Source organism: Sinocyclocheilus anshuiensis, unplaced genomic scaffold (genome assembly GCF_001515605.1).
Source record: "Sinocyclocheilus anshuiensis isolate Anshui unplaced genomic scaffold, SAMN03320099.WGS_v1.1 scaffold990, whole genome shotgun sequence".
In the NCBI taxonomy this organism is placed as follows: Eukaryota; Metazoa; Chordata; class Actinopteri; order Cypriniformes; family Cyprinidae; genus Sinocyclocheilus; species Sinocyclocheilus anshuiensis.
The window spans coordinates 1,597,908-1,616,416 of NW_015539926.1; the positions used below are offsets into that span (position 1 = coordinate 1,597,908).

The 18,509-nt window shown below is 37.8% G+C and overlaps 2 protein-coding genes across 4 annotated transcripts in view; both read right to left on the bottom strand.

Moving 5' to 3' along the window:
- LOC107686710 (zinc finger X-chromosomal protein-like) overlaps positions 1-10,199 on the bottom strand; it is a 13,154-nt gene extending 2,955 nt beyond the window's left edge. The window contains exons 1-7 of one of the 2 annotated variants that reach the window (XM_016483812.1): positions 9,739-10,199; positions 6,773-6,871; positions 6,364-6,678; positions 4,880-5,032; positions 2,297-2,434; positions 2,089-2,205; positions 1,549-1,698 (exon numbers count right to left, since the gene is read on the bottom strand). In XM_016483812.1, coding sequence (XP_016339298.1) covers positions 1,549-1,698; positions 2,089-2,205; positions 2,297-2,434; positions 4,880-5,032; positions 6,364-6,678; positions 6,773-6,839 — 940 coding nt within the window. In that variant the 5' untranslated portion in view covers positions 6,840-6,871; positions 9,739-10,199. Of the gene's footprint in view, positions 1-1,548; positions 1,699-2,088; positions 2,224-2,296; positions 2,435-4,879; positions 5,033-6,363; positions 6,679-6,772; positions 6,872-9,738 lie in introns of both variants that reach the window. The other variant, XM_016483811.1, reaches the window with a different exon arrangement.
- Positions 10,200-11,039: 840 nt separating this feature from the next.
- Positions 11,040-18,509, bottom strand: part of LOC107686712 (eukaryotic translation initiation factor 2 subunit 3-like) — a 16,471-nt gene continuing 9,001 nt past the window's right edge. For both annotated transcript variants that reach the window (XM_016483817.1, XM_016483818.1), the window contains 4 exons: positions 17,132-17,276; positions 16,872-17,041; positions 11,538-11,710; positions 11,040-11,391 (listed from right to left, as the gene is read on the bottom strand). In XM_016483817.1, coding sequence (XP_016339303.1) covers positions 11,328-11,391; positions 11,538-11,710; positions 16,872-17,041; positions 17,132-17,276 — 552 coding nt within the window. In that variant the 3' untranslated portion in view covers positions 11,040-11,327. The remainder of the gene's footprint in view (positions 11,392-11,537; positions 11,711-16,871; positions 17,042-17,131; positions 17,277-18,509) is intronic.

The window sequence follows — 18,509 nt, forward strand, 5'->3', positions numbered from 1 at the left end:
ACCTCAAACTAAGGTGTATGAGAATTATCTCAGCACCGGCTACACCGGCAACATGGCTGCCCGAGCGAACACCATAAATGTAAGCATTTATGGCATTAAAAAAATATTTTTTAATGAAAAGTAATCATTTATTTTATGTTACATTCAATCTTGTGTTAATATTTAAGGTAATGTTATTCAAAGAAATGTTTGCAAAAAAAAAAAAACACACACACACACACACACGCACACACACAGGTGTATACATATATATATATATATATATATATATATAGATCTCGCTGAAGTTTGCTAACGTTAAACCATTAACTGACTGCACGATAGTCCCACGACACATTTATTTTCATGTCTGGTCAGGGCTGTAACCAACATAGACACTGATGAGGGCTAGTTCCCCCAAGAATTAGAAATCGCTAAACTTTTTTCTCAAATACGGCCATTTTGAGAGAGAGATGAAAAAGTTGCGTGTGATTATTTGCATCTCTCTCTACAATGAGTGAGTTTACTTCAAAAGCAGTGATTTTATCCTCTGTCTGAATACTTTCTGTACCCACTGTATATATATATATATATATATATGTGTGTGTCTCAATATAAGCAGAGCATTAAAGTCTGCATGAAATTAAAATGTACAATATTTATTTTGCTAGCGCACATTGTTAGTCATAAGGTGAACAATTAATGCATGCGAGTTAATCCACTGAAAAAGTTTGTTTTGGTAATCTTTAATCAAAATCTGATCATTTGCGTCTGCTCTGGAATGGCAGTCCTTCTCTGATGACATCAGTTTGATGGCTTGAGCAGAATATATTTAACCATGCCCCTCTGACAATTAGTTTGCTGCGAGTGAGAGATGAGAGGAGCGCAAAAATAAAACCCCGCCCTCTATTCAATATTCCGTTTCAGTTGGAAATACGTCATCATACTGAAATAAAGACGCCAACTTCCGGTTCACGCGGACTTACAGAACGGTAATTTAACGGCTCTAATGCACACCAGTATTCAGACAGACCATGGAAGCTAGACGACGTATGATGACATGTAATGGTGTAGTAGTGGTGTCCCATTTGACAGTGGTGGCCACTCTGTTTCAAGGGACAAGGGAAGGGGTTTAAAATAGAATTGGGATTGGGCCTAAGTCTCTTCTACTCACCGAAGCTGCATTTATTTAATCAAAAATACAGTAAAAACAGTAATATTATGAAATTATCACAAATTGAGCAAATCTGTATTCTATTTTAAAATGTAATTTATTATGATAGCAAAGCTGAATTTTCAGCAGCCAGTTAAAAACAACATTTATTTTAAATACAAATCTTTTGCAACAATGTACTGTAACTGTATGTATTAAAAGTTATTAAAAATATTAAAAGTTAAATTAATTTCTTTAATAAAAAAAATGTACTAACCTTTCGAATGGTAATAATATTTAATGAAATAAAATGTTTTATGTTTAAAATATATACATTTAAAATGTTACATAAAATGTGATATAATTAAATCCAAGAAAATGTAACAAACACTGATAATTAAAATGAAGAGATGTACCTGTCTGAACGTGACGAAGTTCAGAGCGTTTCTTGCTCTTGTTCTTGCTTCGCTGACGACCGAGTCTTTCGATCATATCAGACTCATCAACGTGCAGTAAAGCACTTGCTGCTCCATTCCTGTTCTCACAGCTTTCACTCTCCTCCCCACCTGACAGACATTACACCATATTTAAAGGTTATAATGAGAAGCTATCTTGTACTGCAAATTAAAGAGATATGTGGATTACAAAGTGTTCGATTAATAAACTACAACTCATCTCAGTGACGAATTTGGTTGTTGGCATAAAGACTCTAAGTCTATTAGGAAGCCTGTCAATTTATCAGTTAAAATAAATTATCATCAAATTACTCAAATGAATTGAAAAAGATTGCATTCCTTATTAGCTTATGTACAAATAATTTAGGAGACACAATTTAGGAGAATAATAGGACACGTGCATATTTCTTTATAATTAACTGCACAAATTATTGATTGTGGAAAAAACTGCACAATGCAACTTTTGAATATAACCAAAAAATGTGTATGTGTTTGACTAACTGTAAGCAGCTGCCCAAGCCACAGGCATGAAGTCTTTGCAGAGCGATGCATTGTCAATTGTCCGCTGAACATTTCCGGGGTCCTCACCCCCCACCACCACTTCCATGTAGACCTCATCTGTGATTTTAACCACATCTGTTTGAGGAAAAACCCATAGTATCATTTGGAGAAAACACTTTCACAATAAACCGACAGTAACGGGACTCACTGATGTCATCCTGGTTTTGACTAGCTTCACCCATTGACATGTACACCATCTTTTCTCTTATCGGCATTCCAGAGGGATCCACCAGCTCCACGGTTTCATCTACATCAAGCTCAGTGTCTTCTATGTCAACAGTGCCTCCTGTAAATTATCCATAAATCTATAAACCCCAAATATATACAGTGCCCTCCACTAATATTGGCACCCTTGGTAAATATGAGCAAAGGTGGCTGTGAAAATAAATCTGTACTTTTTATCCCTGTTTGTACTAAACACATCTTAAAGGGTTAGTTCACCCAAAAATGAAAATTAGGCTGTGTTTTACTCACCCCTGAGACGAATCCAGTCGGAGTTATATTAAAAATTGTCTTTGATCTTTCAAGCTCTATCATTGCAGTCAGCGGGTGTTGCATTGCTTCAGTCCAAAAGAAGTTAAAAGGGGTCATATGATGCGATTTCAAGTTTTCCTTTCTCTTTGGAGTGTTACAAGCTGATTGTGCATAGATAAGACCCCTGAAGTTGCAAAGACTAAAGTCTCAAAACCAAAGAGATATTCTTTATCCAAGTTAAGACTCTGCCACGCCCCCTAAAACGGCTCGTTCTAACACGCCCCCACATATCTACCTCACTATGTGGAAATATTTGCATAATGCCGCCCAAATGTGCACGCAAAGAAAGAAGGCGTGGTTTCAGTAACCGCAGTTAGTGTTGAAGCAGCCATGTCAGGGAGACGCTGTGTGTTTCTAGGCGAAAGCAAAAGCACTTTATTTGGCCTTCCGAAAGTAGATGGATTTAGGAATCTTTAAGATTACTTACAACAGAACAGCAATGCATTTTATGGACGACCGTTTCGTGAACCTAGGAGAGGAGGTAATTCTGACTTTGCTATGACAATCTGGCGCTTCTGAATCAGCTACTGTTTTGTTGGGGTGAACAAAGGCCTTCTGTAGCGAATTGATGCTTTTTTGTAAGAAAAATATCCATATTCAAAACGTAATAATCACTTGATAGCTTGCGCTCACTGTTGTACACAGAAGCTGTTATGGGGGAATGACGTATGAGGTCGGCTTTGCGCATGCGCCGCTCAGAAGTGACGGACGCGGAACCGCAGCGGAGAGATCAAAACAAAACCACGGTCAAGAATTAGAAGTACAAAACAAAGGATTTGTAAAGAAGAATGTCGGAGGATTTCGATACAAGCCAAGAGGAGACTGGTTTTCCTTTGCTAAAGTAAGGAAACTTTGCTTCTTTTGATCCTGTAAACAAACGTTGGTTTTCAGGAGACTCATCAGCGCATGCGCAATGCCGACATCTTACATCATCCTCCCGGAGCTGCTTCTGTGTACAACTGTTGGCGCAAGCTAGGTTAAAGTGATTATTATGTTTTGAATATGGATATTTTTCTTAAAAAAATGCATCGATTCGCTACAGGAGGCCTTTGTTCCCCCCCCGACTTTTTTGGGCTTCAAAATCTCAACACCCATTCACTGCCATTATAAAGCTTGGAAGAGCCAGGACATTTTTAACTCCAAGTGTATTTGTCTGAAAGAGGAAAGTCATATACACCTAGGATGCCTCGGGCGTGAGTAAAACGCAGCCTAATTTTCATTTTTGGGTGAACTAACAATGTTTAACAGTGTTTACTGTTAAAAAGTTATTTTTTAGTTTCATCTGACCATAGAAGTCAATGCCATGTGAAGTTCCAGTCGTGCCTGACAACTGAATATGCTAGAGTTTGTTTTTGGATGAGCCAGGAGTTTTTTTCTTGAAACCCATTTGAACAACATGTGGTGATGTAGGGGCTGTTTGATATATTTTTTTAGGCTTTCTGACCCCAAGATTCAACTAATCTCTGCAATTCTCCAGCTGTGATCCTTGGAGAGTCTTTGGCCACTCAAACTTTCCTCCTCACCATGCATTAGGACGATATAGACACATGTCCTCTTCCAGGCAGATTTGTAACATCTTTAGTTGACTGAAACTTCTTAATTATTGCCCTGATGGTGGAAATGGGGATTTTCTATACTTTAGCTGTTTTCTTACAGCCACTTTCTATTTTGTGAAGCTCAACAATCTTGTTCAGTACATCAGAACTATATTCTTTGGTTTTACTCCTTGTGATGGATGATTAAGGGAATTTGGCCTTTGTGTTCCTCATATTTATAATTCTGTGGAACAGGAAGTCATGGCTGGAGAATTTCATGCTCCTAGTCACCCTGGTGAGCTAAAAAATTTAAATAGGAATAGGAATATACTTCAGAGATATTTTACTCATAAGAATATCTAGGGGTGCCAATAATTGTGGCCAACATGCATTGGAGAAAAACATTTATTTCATCATGAGATTTTCCCCTCACTTTCAATTGTTTTACTTCAATGAAAGGTTAGAATTTTTGTGAATTTTTTCAATGAAAGCTCAAAAAGATCAAGATGCAGATTTATTTTCACAGCCGCTTTTGTTCATATTTACCAAGGGTGCTAATATTAGTGGAGGGCACTGTATACACACTAAAATAAAATGTGTTTGAAAAACTCTTTAATGAAGTTCAGCATCGTGCTGCAGACTTAAAGAAAGTTCAAACATACCCAAGTCTTCCTCCTCTGGGTGAGCCTTGATGATGTACACTTTGATGACCTCTTGACCCTCATCATCCTTCTCCACATCCTCTGGGTCTTCTAAAGTGCCCTCAATAGTAACTTTAGCATCCTCATCAGAAACCACCTTTCCAGCCTCATCCACTGAAATAAAATCAAGACAAACAGATGGTGACCAACAAGCAACATCCATGTTCTTGCACACTGCATCATTAAATGGGGTAAAGAATAACACCGCATCATTAAATGGTGTAAAGAATAAAGCAAACAAATCATGCTTTATGTTTGCCACATGTTCAACACAAGTGGAAGCTTTAAACCGCAGCAACAGTAATATAATAAAAAGCACTTGTGTTTAATAAATCATTAACTTCAGCAATAATAGTAGTCTGCTACAGGATGAATAAAAAATAAAAAAGGTGATTGCAACATTTTATCTTACAATTCTGACTTTTTTTCTTGCAACTCTGTATGTAAATGTAAGTATATATCTTGCAATAGTTTTTTTTGTTTGTTTATGCCATGAATATTCTGATAATTATTTTGATATTATGACCAATAACTGATAAATATTGATATTAAAATTCTATACTACTTTATCTAAACAAATTAAATCTAAAAACATTAACAACTACAATCAGTTATTTTTAGTGATACATGATAAAGTGAATTTAGTCATCACAATATTGTAATATAATGTATGGTATGGAAATTTGCTATCGTTTAGATTTAACAGTGTTATTAAATTACTCGTTTTTAAAAATTAACTTCAAGTGAGCTTTAGATGATGGCAAATATAATCTAAATGTAAAACTAGAGCAAATAAGCATGCACAGTTATATAATTAATATTAATGAAATTAATATCTAATGTATAACATAAATGAATATACCATTAAATATATGGTATATCTGGATATATATATAGATATGGAATATCTGAATTAAAAAAAAAAAAAAAAAAAAAAATAATAATAATAAAAAAAGGGCAATAACTGATATGGTACCAATATATTCTGCATCTCAAATAATAATAATAATAATAATAATGATGATCAGAAAAAAAAGTCTTTCAACAAGTAATACAGTAAGGTGCGTCACAGCAAAATTTGGGCGACATTTCGAGGACAAACAAAGATCTATTGTCTATAGTCAATAGTGTTGCGATGCATGAAGCACAGAGGTCACTTACGAACTAAGCAGCTTTCTGTTGGTCAACACAGCAAATTAAATGGATAAACTTGAATCCGTTGTGAAATTTATGAGAGGAAACCTTTTGCCATCATTTGGGCTTCCCTTTGAAATGACTGGATTTCGCTTACAAAAAAGTGCCGAACAACAGTGCATGTAGCTGCGCCTTAAACATAGACTGTTTACTGTTGTCAAGCAACACAGAAACTTTCTGAACAATGAGTCATTAATATCCACAGATCCTTTCCAACAAATGCTCTATTCTGATTGGCTGAAGCCACTCACAAGAGATCATGAGGTAGTCTCCACAGGTGTCAGGATCCTCCTGTACCTGAGCGTCAGTCACCACATCAACCTGCAGTCCTTCCTCCTCCAGAGCCACATCATCGGGTGACATCACACAGGTCTCCACAGCAATGGTGCCAAGCTCTTCGTCTTCATCTGTGCATGGCACGTACTCCGCCACCACATCCTCGATAGCTTCCTGGATGACCAGCTCATGGGCGAGGCCGTGCACCGCGATCTTCTCATCCTCCACGTCAGACACCAGAACCGACTCCTGCAGTTCTACCACCACCTCGTCTTCTTCTCCATCACCCTCTTCATGTAGAAGAAACCATAAAGTTCACACATAAATATCTTTACACTCATAAAACAACAATCTGAGAGGCTTCATCAGTCGTTGTTTGTTTACCTGTCCCATGGAATATGATCTTGGGCTCATGGGATTGGAGAGAGAGAGCCGTTACATCTTCATCCATAGCCTCCGCCGATCATCTGCATAATATAAGACCTACAGGAACAACATGGAAAAGGAAATAAAACCATCAACACAATACGAACATGAAAGTCTAATTTGTGTAAGATTCACAGCATAAAATCAGAATTATATAATACGTTGTCAGAATTGTCTTGCAATAGGTTTAAACAATACATGTTAGGATATTAAAAAGATGACTATAAAACTGATAGTTCCGGTCCTTGATTCTGCACTCTTAAAAAAAAGGGTTCTTTGGGGTTCTATATAGAACCCTAGGGTTCTTTACTCAACTCCAAAGAACCCTTTATGCCAAAAAGGTTCTATATAAGGAGAAAGAACCCTTTTTGGCAAAAAAGGGTTCTTTGGGCTAAACCACGCTTTATGTATGTTTACACATTAGGCTATTTAAAATTATTATACTACATTGTATTTGTGTTTTTATTTCAATTTTATGTTGACACACCTTTATTCCGAAGAAAATAAACAGAAAATGTACGTCTGCACTTTCAAGTTTTAATAGAAAATAATTGCCACGTGATCCTGTACACTGAAAAAATGCCTAACATCTAAATTAACTGGTTTTACTTGTCTACTATCACTGAATCAAACTATTAATTTATACCAACAAACTGATCAGGTAGAAATACATGTGTACTAGCAGTGTATAGCAATCTGGACAGTTTTATCTATTTATTAATAGGTACACGCTATTGCTATTTTAGAGGTAAAAATAATAAAAAAGTATGAATGAATAAAGAAAAATGAATTTATGTTAATCCCTGTAACTGTTGCACTATGAATTGCTGTATATTGCTTGTCATTGTAAACGCTAATAAAAGTGTCTTAAATGATCACACAACACCTTGATGTGTTATGCTTATTTCAGTTTTCTAGTAATAAAGTAGCTATATGGGCTGTTTAAGTCTTAAAATGTCATTAAAATAAAACAAAAATTCAATCCAAAGAATAATCCCATGATGGGAACCCCTAAAGGGTTCTATATAGAACCTTTTTCCAGGCTACAAAGAACCCTAAAGGGTTCTTTTGACTGAACCCTTAAAAAGGGTTCTATATGGAACCTTTTAGGGGTTCCATATATGAAGCGCCTGATAGAAACGTTTAAGGTTCTATATAGAACCTTTTCTTCTAAGAGTGTGATTGGTTGAGCCAAGTTCGAACTTTGACGCTGTTGTAAATTACTCTACAAACATACACCTTTGTTTACATTTGTGTGTTGCTCGGCAACCACTTTGTTGGAACCACAACCGTTTCTGAGGAACTACATTGTTTGGCGGAAGAATAATGTTTTTATTAATATCATTACACTTTATTTTGTGAAACAAACACAAAATTCACTTTTTGATATAAATTCACTGTAAATCACGGCTTCACAGGGCTTATTGCTTTACTAAAACATCTGAAAAAAAAGTGATAAAATACCAGGTTAAATATTAATATTTAGTTCCTTCCCATCACTAAAGCAATTTATTCCAGTTTATTCAATTGATTCTGGTTATGCAGAACATTTTTATATCCCAATCACATATATGTCTTGATATATTGCATAAAATAATAAATATAATTAGAATAAATATAAGTAGAATGATAAATCATTTAGTTTAAATTTAACAACATGGTTAAATGTAAGCTTTAGCATATCTCAAAATTAATATCTGTCCTAGTTCATACTATGCATCATAATATTGTGATGCCGAAATTCACTAGTATTTTAGTTAGTATTGTTTTTTAGTGCGATCAATTGATTAATCGCATCCAAAATAAGATCGTTTACATAATGTGTTTGAACTGTGTATATTTGTTATGTATATATAAATACACACACATGCATGTATATATTTAAGAAAAATATATTGTTTATATATTAAATATATTTAGATATAAATTGTATTAATATAAATATATACATGTAAATATGTTCAAAATATATACCATAGGTGTGTGTATTTATATATACATAATTAATACACAGTACACACACATATATTAAGTAAACAAAAACTTTTATTTTGGATGCGATTAATCGTTTGACAGCACTAGTTTTATTTTATTTTGACAAAATTGTGTAGAATGTTAATAATTATCAATGTTTATATCAGTTATAGGCCATAACATGAAAATAATTATAATATGTAACTTTATATTGCATAAAAAACACATAAAATAAATTATTTATAATGGAATTGAACATTTTTTTTAAATAATCAAACTATTAATACATCTAAGTACCTGATCACGACCAGTGAATATTTCTGAAAGTCTAGTACACTCTTGGGTAGAAATACTTTAAATTACAACACAAGCAGATTTATTTTCCAAGCTACTGAGCTAAAAAAATAACTATACAATAGGAATGACCTGATTATACTTTTAGTACAGCAGCTGTAAGGCAAACAGGCTTCCATGAATCCCATAATCTGATACTGTAATGCAGTGTTGACGCTTCTGTGTCAGTCAGAAGGGCGTAGCACAATGCCCCGCCCACTGATATAAATAACCAGACACGCCCCCTTTCGCGATCATCGCCATTTTGAATAAATAAAAATAATACATAAAATCTAAAAAATATATACTTAAGTGTCCGCACATTTACACTTAATATGACCTGCAACACAGTTACAGTTTGCGTAATGCATCTAAACATGAAGTAAATGTGTAGTAGCTTATGAATCAATCACGCGCGTCTTGAGAGTCTCGTCTCCGCGGCCTACTTTAGGCCTCTGAAGGCCGCGACTCGCTGCTAACAAAGGCCTACGCGCCATTGCAACGACGTTAATCTCTCAAACAGATAAACACGTATTTCACTCACACTCCAAGATATCGCATCAGATGCTAATCTAACAAATATGAACGTTCATATTCTGTTAAACACAGCGGCCTACCTTTTTGTGTTTTTTTTTTTGTTTCCAAGGCCGTACGGGTTTCCGTCTCCCACCCCCAGACTCGGGCAGAGCGCAGACGGGGCTCTTGTGTGAGCAGGGCGGGCCGCCGCGGAGCGCGGAGGGGAGGGGCCGAGTCTGATGCGCTCCGCGGCGCTGCAGCCTCCAGCTCCGCCGGAGATTACGCCGCCTTCAGAGGCACACGTCACTGCCTCGGAGCCGCAGGAAAATGCGGAAGGAGTCTCAGACAGGTTGCCGCAGTCCGGCTCTTTTGGCAGGCCCGCAAACTGTATTTTCTCTGCGCGTTGGCGATTTTAAAACTAGTTTGTATTGAGTAAAACCAAACGAATGATTCTGCTTTTGTTTAGCGCTTTGGAAGTCGCGTGTGAGGGAGTATTTGTGGGCTTTATTTTGTGGTGGCGTCAAAGGCGTATGATGCGGAATGATTAGCGAGCTCGGGATATTAGCCAGTTATGGATTTATGCATAGGAAATGGTTTAATGACCATAAAGGCTTATTAGGAAAATTGTTTTGGTTGAAAATATTTGCAGAGTAGCACATTTACACAGTTCAGTGCGTATACGGTTACTGACCTAATGGTTTGACGTTTTTATTCTTGTCTTTTTTTTTTATCAAGACGCTTGAACATGTCAGTTAACATTAGGTACAGGCCAGCATATTTTATAAACATAACTATTAACATACATTAAAAAATATACATAACAATATAAATTAAAAATAATAACACGACAGCATACAAGAAATATAACGATAATATTAATACTTGAATTTAATACTCAAGACTTAGCTAAGCAATGTGGTTGGTTAGAGATAATAAGATCGAGTTTAATGTTCTCCTCACACCATTAAATACTATAAATGAGGTTATTAATACAAGGTATAATGCAGCCAAACCGTTAGGACACAACTGCTACTCATTCAAAAGCCTCAAAAATATTTTACTACATGCTTATAGATTACCTTCTTCATACTTTTAATATACAACATTTGTTCAGGATATTTTAAGTTTAATCAAAGGTGTAGAAACCATCAATCTGTTGTGGACCCGTACCCCCCACTTATAAATAATAATTACTTACTGACTCAATGCCTCACCCCACACTCTCAAATGGCTTTGGGTGCTATTAATAACCCCACATGCCATACTGCAATAAGATCTTTGGAGCATTTTTACAACTACATTGCTTTTATTCTTGAGAATAAGGTTTTAAAAGTAGTTTAATAGTAATTGTAGTGGTTGAAATGAAGCACCATTTTCAGAAAACAAAGCACACAAACAGTTGGATCCAAAAGGTTTTTATTAGTCATCACTGAAAGATGTTGACAATATCTTTGTCAAGCCAAGGAATATTGTTTTCATTGCATTTCTCATATAAATGACACCAATCCTTCCACAGAGGATGGTGAACATCTTAAAATACAGGGCCAGTGCGTTCCTATCAAAAAGAGCCTTTCCCTTCACTCTGCGCTGACAACGAAACGCGCTGGCCTGTGCACGAGTGTGTGTGAAAATGATTTAATTATGTCCGGCAGAGAGACAGTGCGAGCCATTGAAAGAATGTGGTTACTCCTCAATCATCGTCGACTGTGGGTGTGATGGTCACCCCTCTCCTGATCTGACCCCATCCAATCAAACTAGTGAAGAGAAAAACAAGTCAATGACTGTACAAACTGCATTCATGGAGTGAAAAATATATAAAACAAGTTTCTGATCTAATTGTGCATGATTCATTGATGCATATTATTGCACAGAACAAACAGCTGAACAAAAATGTGCTCACCGCCAATGTTTCTCCACTCTGCGACTCAAGGCGATCTTCTCCCCCACCTCTGTGCACACAGGGTTAGTGAGCACAATCTTGGCCAAATCAGCTTTCACTGCACTCACACGGCCTCCTGTCGACAGCGAGCCAATGTTTACCATCAGCACCTCATTCTTCGACAGCTTCTGAACCTGTTGGCCAAATTAGTATGAAAATCAAAAACTAATAGTATTCAAAATAGGACAAAAATACAGTGAAATCAGAATGCTTATTAGTGCTGTCAAATCAATTAATTGTGATGAATTATATTCAAAATAAAAGTCTGTGTTTACGTAATATGTGACCCTGGCAACAAACCCAGTCATAAGGGTACATTTTTAAAAATTGAGATTTATACATCATCTGAAATTTTTGTAATCGCATTTAAAGTAGTCCAAATGAAGTTCTTAGCAATGCACATTACTAATCAAAAAATGTTTTTTTTTTATATATTTACGGTAGAAAATTTACAATATATCTTCATGGAACATGATCTTTACTTAACATCCTAATGATTTTTGGCTTAAAAGAAAAATGGAGAATTTTGACCCATACAATGTAGTGTTGGCTATCGCTACAAATATACCCATTGTAAAAAATTGGAAGGAATATATTAGGCTGGTTTGGCTATTGCTGCCGGAATGGTAAGTCCATTAAAACTCATTCAGTCATCAATCTCATGTTTCCAGTTTATTTTCTCAACATGTAAGAGTAGACATTTCCATGGTAACAAGTGCTGGTAATTGTTGGTTTCTGATAAACCAAAAACAATTAGTATAAACAATCACATACATAATCAAGGAAACAAGCAATGGTGAACTTGCATAAATTAATCACTCAATAATTCCACACAGGCCATGTTTGCATAAAGACACGGCTTTTCACACACAAACACATTGGGCCTGTTTACACCTGGTCATTTCATGCGTTTTTGCTGATCGGATATCTATCGGATTTGTTCAAACGTTTCCATTTACACTTGGTCACATAAATGTGTCGTCGCAAAACGGATATAAATCCGATCTTCAATTCCCGCGCTATATTTAAATTGAACGGAGTTCACGTAAACTAAATCAAAAGATAAGCGCTGCATTTTATTAATGATCAGCTCATTTCAAGACCAAAGACCGCAATAGGAGAGCGCGCGGCATCAGCGCTGGAAAGATAAGTTTGTCTTACTACTTTTAATGAAGATGATTGTGTGTTGACCGTCTGCGTCTTAGTTTCATTCGCGGCAGTTTGCGCGTCGGCTTGCTGAAGAGATACTCAGCTACTCGCCCGAGGTTATGCGTGTTGTATTAGCGCAGTCATATAATGTCATATAGCCTATAACACGCTCTCACACGTTTATTATCTTAACATTTTGGGAGGAGTAAAATGTACATATGTGGTTTCAACAACCAGATGCATTTACACTTGTCCAGTTTCGTCTGGAATGCGGCCCAGACCACCTCCTGAAGTGGTTTGAGCGATCGGATTTATATCTGTCTCGAATGCGTTTCGGAGGGTATTTACACGATCGGATAGCTATACGATAAGAAAAAACGCATGAAGTGACCAGGTGTAAACAGGCCCATTGCGACTGAGGCTTAATTAGTAAGAGGCCACAGGTGTTCTTATCAGGACTCAGTCAACCAATCAGAACACAGCAGAATTTTCTACAGCCGCTTTATTAACATTTGCATACAAGAAAATTCATAATACCAATTCATTTTACAACAGACTATACAATTTACATGTTTCATTCACAAAAACTACAGCCATTTTAACCCATTGTAATTTAGCAGAATATTACTAAATTACCATTAACCATAAAAGTTCCCACAATTTCCCAACTCTAACAATGAATGGTAAAGTCAAGATTTGTATGTGAGGAACTGAATAAAGGGTACCTACTTTAACAATACATTAGATAGAGATAAATCATTATAAATACATGTAAACGTGGAAAAACATGACTCTGGGGAGACACTAGACAAAGGGAGCCATCCAATACTGCCCCAACAGGATACTAGATAAACACACAACTTCAACAAAACAGTTGCAGATGACAATACAGGCCATAACAGAACTCCTGGAAAAGGTGGAGGCCATGGTACTGGCAAGGTTGTAGAAGGAAATAGAAATGTCAACTGCTCTAATAGAATCCCAGAGGTAAAACAAGGCTCCAACAGCACGACTAAGATTAAGTTGATCACAAACTGGTGATGAACTGGAACAGAGCAAACAGGACTGAACAAAGCGCCATGGGCAGCATAGCAAATAGAGAGAGTTCAAAGGGCCAAGCAGCAGAAACAGAGGACAGAACCTTGATTAATTTCCCTCTTGTGAAAGACACTGAGCCATCTGTACCAGCAGATACATGCAAAGGCTGAGCCAACTTCTCTAATATAATGGGAACGGAGACAATGTGCAAGTGCTGAGCCGGCTTCTCTGCACCAACAGGGACGGAGACAATGTGCAAGGGCTGAGCAGGCTTCTCTGCACCAGCAGAAATGGAGGCAATGTGCAAAGGCTGAGCAGGCTTAGGAGTCTGAGAGAAAAGACATACATCAACTTGCCATAACTTCTTCACATCCTTGTGCAACTGATCCATGGAGAGGGAAGCTTGGAAGAAACACAGTGTTATAAAAGTAGTCTTCTCACCCAAATAAGTAGGTCCCTGCAGTGTCCACCCCACGCGAGTATGCAAAGCAGCTGGACTTCCAGGAGGACCGAAACGTACTCGCTCTTTGGAACAAAGAAGGTGAGGATGCTCAGCTCCCACTAGTAACATAGGTTTAACCTTCTGAAACTCCACCAGAGGGAGGCCTCTTAGATGTTGATAGCGTCGCTGGAGGATCTGCACTGGGGAAGTCTGTTCAGGCAAATCAAGCATTTGAGCAGTAAAGGCTCCTCGTATTTGGTAATTACTCTGCTTATGGAAAGCTGGTGAAATTGAAAAGGAAACAGTAGCACCATCAATTTTCTCTGTGCCTTGCCGAATGGTTCGAAGGACCAATGATTCTGCTGCCCCATGAAGACCTAAACTCTCTGCAGCCGAAGACATAAACATGGTTCTTTCTGAACCATCATCTAATATGGCATATGTCTCCAGAGTCTTTCCTTGGTGGCTCAAAATTACCTTCACGATTTTCAGAAGAACAGCGTTAAGACAACTTGGTCTGCTCAAATAAAATATCCCAGAATCAGGTTTGTGTGCATTCACTTCATGCAGTATTCCTAAGTGACGATTCTGACACACTGGACATTTTCTTTGCAGGTCACAGTTGAAGGATCTATGGGCCCAGCCACATCTCCAACAACGGTTACTGTCAGCAATCCATTTCCGTTTGGCTACTGTATCAAAGCTCTGGAATTCAGGACAATGACTAAGATGGTGATCAGTACTGCAACAGTATGCACAAGATGGTTTACAGCCCTCATTCCTTTCCTGTGATCTGATAATTTCACTGTTAGTAGTTCAATTTTCTTTCTCTTAGTGGGTAGGTTCACTTCTGGACTCACCTCATGTAGGAAAGCAGCTGTTTGAAATTGAAACGTGGTAGGCCTCCCTTCTCTTGTCTGAAACTTCACACCTTTAGATTGTTCAAACACTTTGATATCTAAATTCCGACATTCTGATTTCTCTTCCAATCAAACAGAGAAATTAACCAAGTCATAGGGCTCATCTGGTCGAGTGGTTTTAGCATATCTTGCAAAACTGGTGACCTGCTGTGCTGGTAGCTTACTAAGCAATTGATGGACATGTGATGCACAGGATAACTCTTTTGATCTTCCATGATCCCAGGACTGAAGCATGCCAACAAGAACTTGAACTCGTACAGCAAATTGACCAAACCCAACAGGATCTCCTGAATGTACAGCTGGCAAATTCTTAATAGCAGCAATCTCTCGAAGCACCAACTGATGTGGTTGACCATACCTTTTCTGAAGAGCCTTCAATGCAGTAGTATAAGGCTGGGAATGATGGGCATAAGCCAAGGCTAAATGTCGGGCTGCATCAAACTTCAAATGATCCAGAAGAATATGATACTTGTATTGCTCAGTTTCTTCTGGGGGCAACATGGCAAACTCATGGGGGTCATCACTCTTTAAATATGGAAATGAAAGTCTTTCAATAAGGGCTGACCTGGAGGGCTGTAAAGCAGGCATCACTGTGTGGGGCACAGTCACGGCTGCTGGAATAGACATATGCTGACCAGGTACTATCATTTGTATTCCAGTTGGAGAAAGTGCAGATGTTTGATTCATATCTCTTTGCTGCTCTTGAGGTGCTGAAGCAGTGATATCTCTGGAGGTCAAAGGATTCGGTATAGACATAATGGAAGGATTAGCTTGCTGCTCCATAACTGTTCTAGTTTGATGTTGCAAGGAAATTTGATGAGGATTACCAAGAGATGAATAGGGAAATCCAGCTGATAGATCTCTAGGAGGCAATGTTGCAACTCTTGAAGGATCACAATTAAGTGGAGCATGTTGGCCATAAGATGGATATAATACTGGATAAGGAAAATCAGGCAGGTATGGAGGCCTTAATCCTCCACTTGGAAAGAAAACGGCCAACTTGGAGGCATCCATGGAAGACCGGGCATACAAAATGCATTTCCCTGCATTTGATCAGATGGAAAAAGGCTTTGATCCCTTCCTACTTGTTGATCACTGGAATAAAAACCTGTATTCATTTGATAATGACTGACTGAAGATAGCCATGGAGGACCATTACGTTGCTGAGTCAAGCCTGCACCCATTACATTAGGATCCACTACAGATTGTGACCTGAGGTTATCTGAGGGACGAAAGGAAGGTCTAACAGGGGAACATGGATTAGAAGGCTGCAAATGTTGTCTCTCTAATAGCCCTGTAGTAGCAGGTGTGGAAGAAATAGGCATTGAAGAGACAGGCAGCACATCCTGAGATGGAGGCAGAGTAATTTGTCCACTAAACTTTGGTGACCAATCGTTTCGCTAGATAAGACCCTTCTTCTGCATTGCAACTGCATTTTGGAAGTTCAAACTCGTGGGCACCATAGAAGTCCATTATATGGAGATAATTCCTGAAATGTTTTCCTCAAAAACAATTTCTTTACAACTGAAGAAATAAAGACATGAACATCTTGGATGACAAGGGGGTCAGTACATTATCTGTAAATTTTTGTTCTGGAAGTGAACTACACCTTTTAGAGTGGACTACATGAAACAAAACTAATTTCGATGTGAGGAATTGCCTAAAATAAAAAATGTATCATTCATAAGGATGTTGAAAAACAAACAGTTAACATTTGTTTTGATAATACTACTATAAAATCTTTACCTTGGCTGCCTTCTTGTCACCCTCAGTGCGCACACCAAGCAGCCTTCTTAAAAGGAAGTAGGAGATCTCAAGCTCTGTGAAGATCTCAGGAAGAGCCCCCACAGCGCCGAGGACCTGGCCCACCATACGATCTGCTCTGCACAGTGTAGGGTCAATCTTGGTGCCAACACCTGCAACAAAGAATGTGCGTAACAAACATTAAATAATGTTACAATAACACACACAATTACAAGACTGCAGTAATGTGTAAGTCTGCATACCAATAAGGCCACCAGGAGCAGCATATTGGAGGTCATTGTGTTCGGCAAACAGGGAGACAATTTTGGAGAAGATAGGTTTGCACATTAGTTTCCCTTCATGGTCCTTAGAAACAATACCTGGTCTGACCTCAATCTCCTGTCCAACCTTGAACCAAAATAAACACAGAAGAACAGTATGAAAAGAGGAACAGAAATAGCAACAGCAAAGCAGAAGCCCGATAGTCTGACAATGAAAGTGCTTTAGGAATTGTGGGACGGGTGGAAAAATGCTAGGGATGGGCATTCCAAGCAAAAATAATATTCGATAATCACAGGGTATTATTCGAAAATCGCACCCCTCCCCCACATGCACGCACAAACACCCATAAACTGAGAGAGAGGGAGAGAGACGGGATTCACACTTTCAATCTGTGTGATAAACTGTTTAATTCAGAAGATAGGCTACCTTAACTCAAGCCATATAATGATTGTAACGTGCTGAAACATATTAATATAATAAACACAATAAGGTTGTGACGGTGAGGAAATTTTGCCACCGGTTAATCGACTTGTGACAACACCGATAATACCAGTATCATCGTGGGGGGCAGGGGCATTCCCTCTTTTCCTCGCTTTCCTTTGCTTTTAAATAGCTTGTAAAAGCAGTGTGCGCTTTTTATTTTCACTTTCAAATAGCAGCAATTTGGCGTAAAGCAATTGTTCGTTTTTACTTCGTTTGAATTTTCCCTCTTTTCCTCGCTTTCCTTCACTTTTAAATAGCTTCAAAGCGAATTAGCGTCAATTCGGCGTCAATTGCTTGAATGCAACAACAAAATGCAACGTCAAACTCACTTTAGCCTATAAAACATAGAACTTTTATTAACAAAACGAATAAAAATACACCATGCTATAGGGCAGGCTATGCCTAATATAAAATAACAAATAACTTACATAAAGTTTAAATAGGTATATAAAACTGGAAATGAGTAAACATGTATAAATAATCCGCGATCGTCTTGTCTGTCTCACCCCACTCTTCCTGTCAGTCAGCTCAACTCACTCTCCTCACTGGATAAATGAAATCGGATCTGTGATGCGACTGTCGTTTGGCACGCTGCATTGAGCAGCTGCATTCAGTTTTTAATTGTAGTGTCTGTTCTTTTACTGAACTAAAAGATTTTTATGACTATAAAAAAAAATCAAAACGACGGCGGGGGTCGGTGCCACGGTGGGCAAGTGACGTAACCAGTGTTGCAGCTTAACAACGGTATCACCGTCAGCACCGTCTATCACGCCAAGCCTAAAACACAACCGAATGACGGAACTTATTAACATAACAGTCCGTCGATTAGCATAAATGAACTGCTCATAAGGCTAGGACATTTCCATTTAAAAAAAT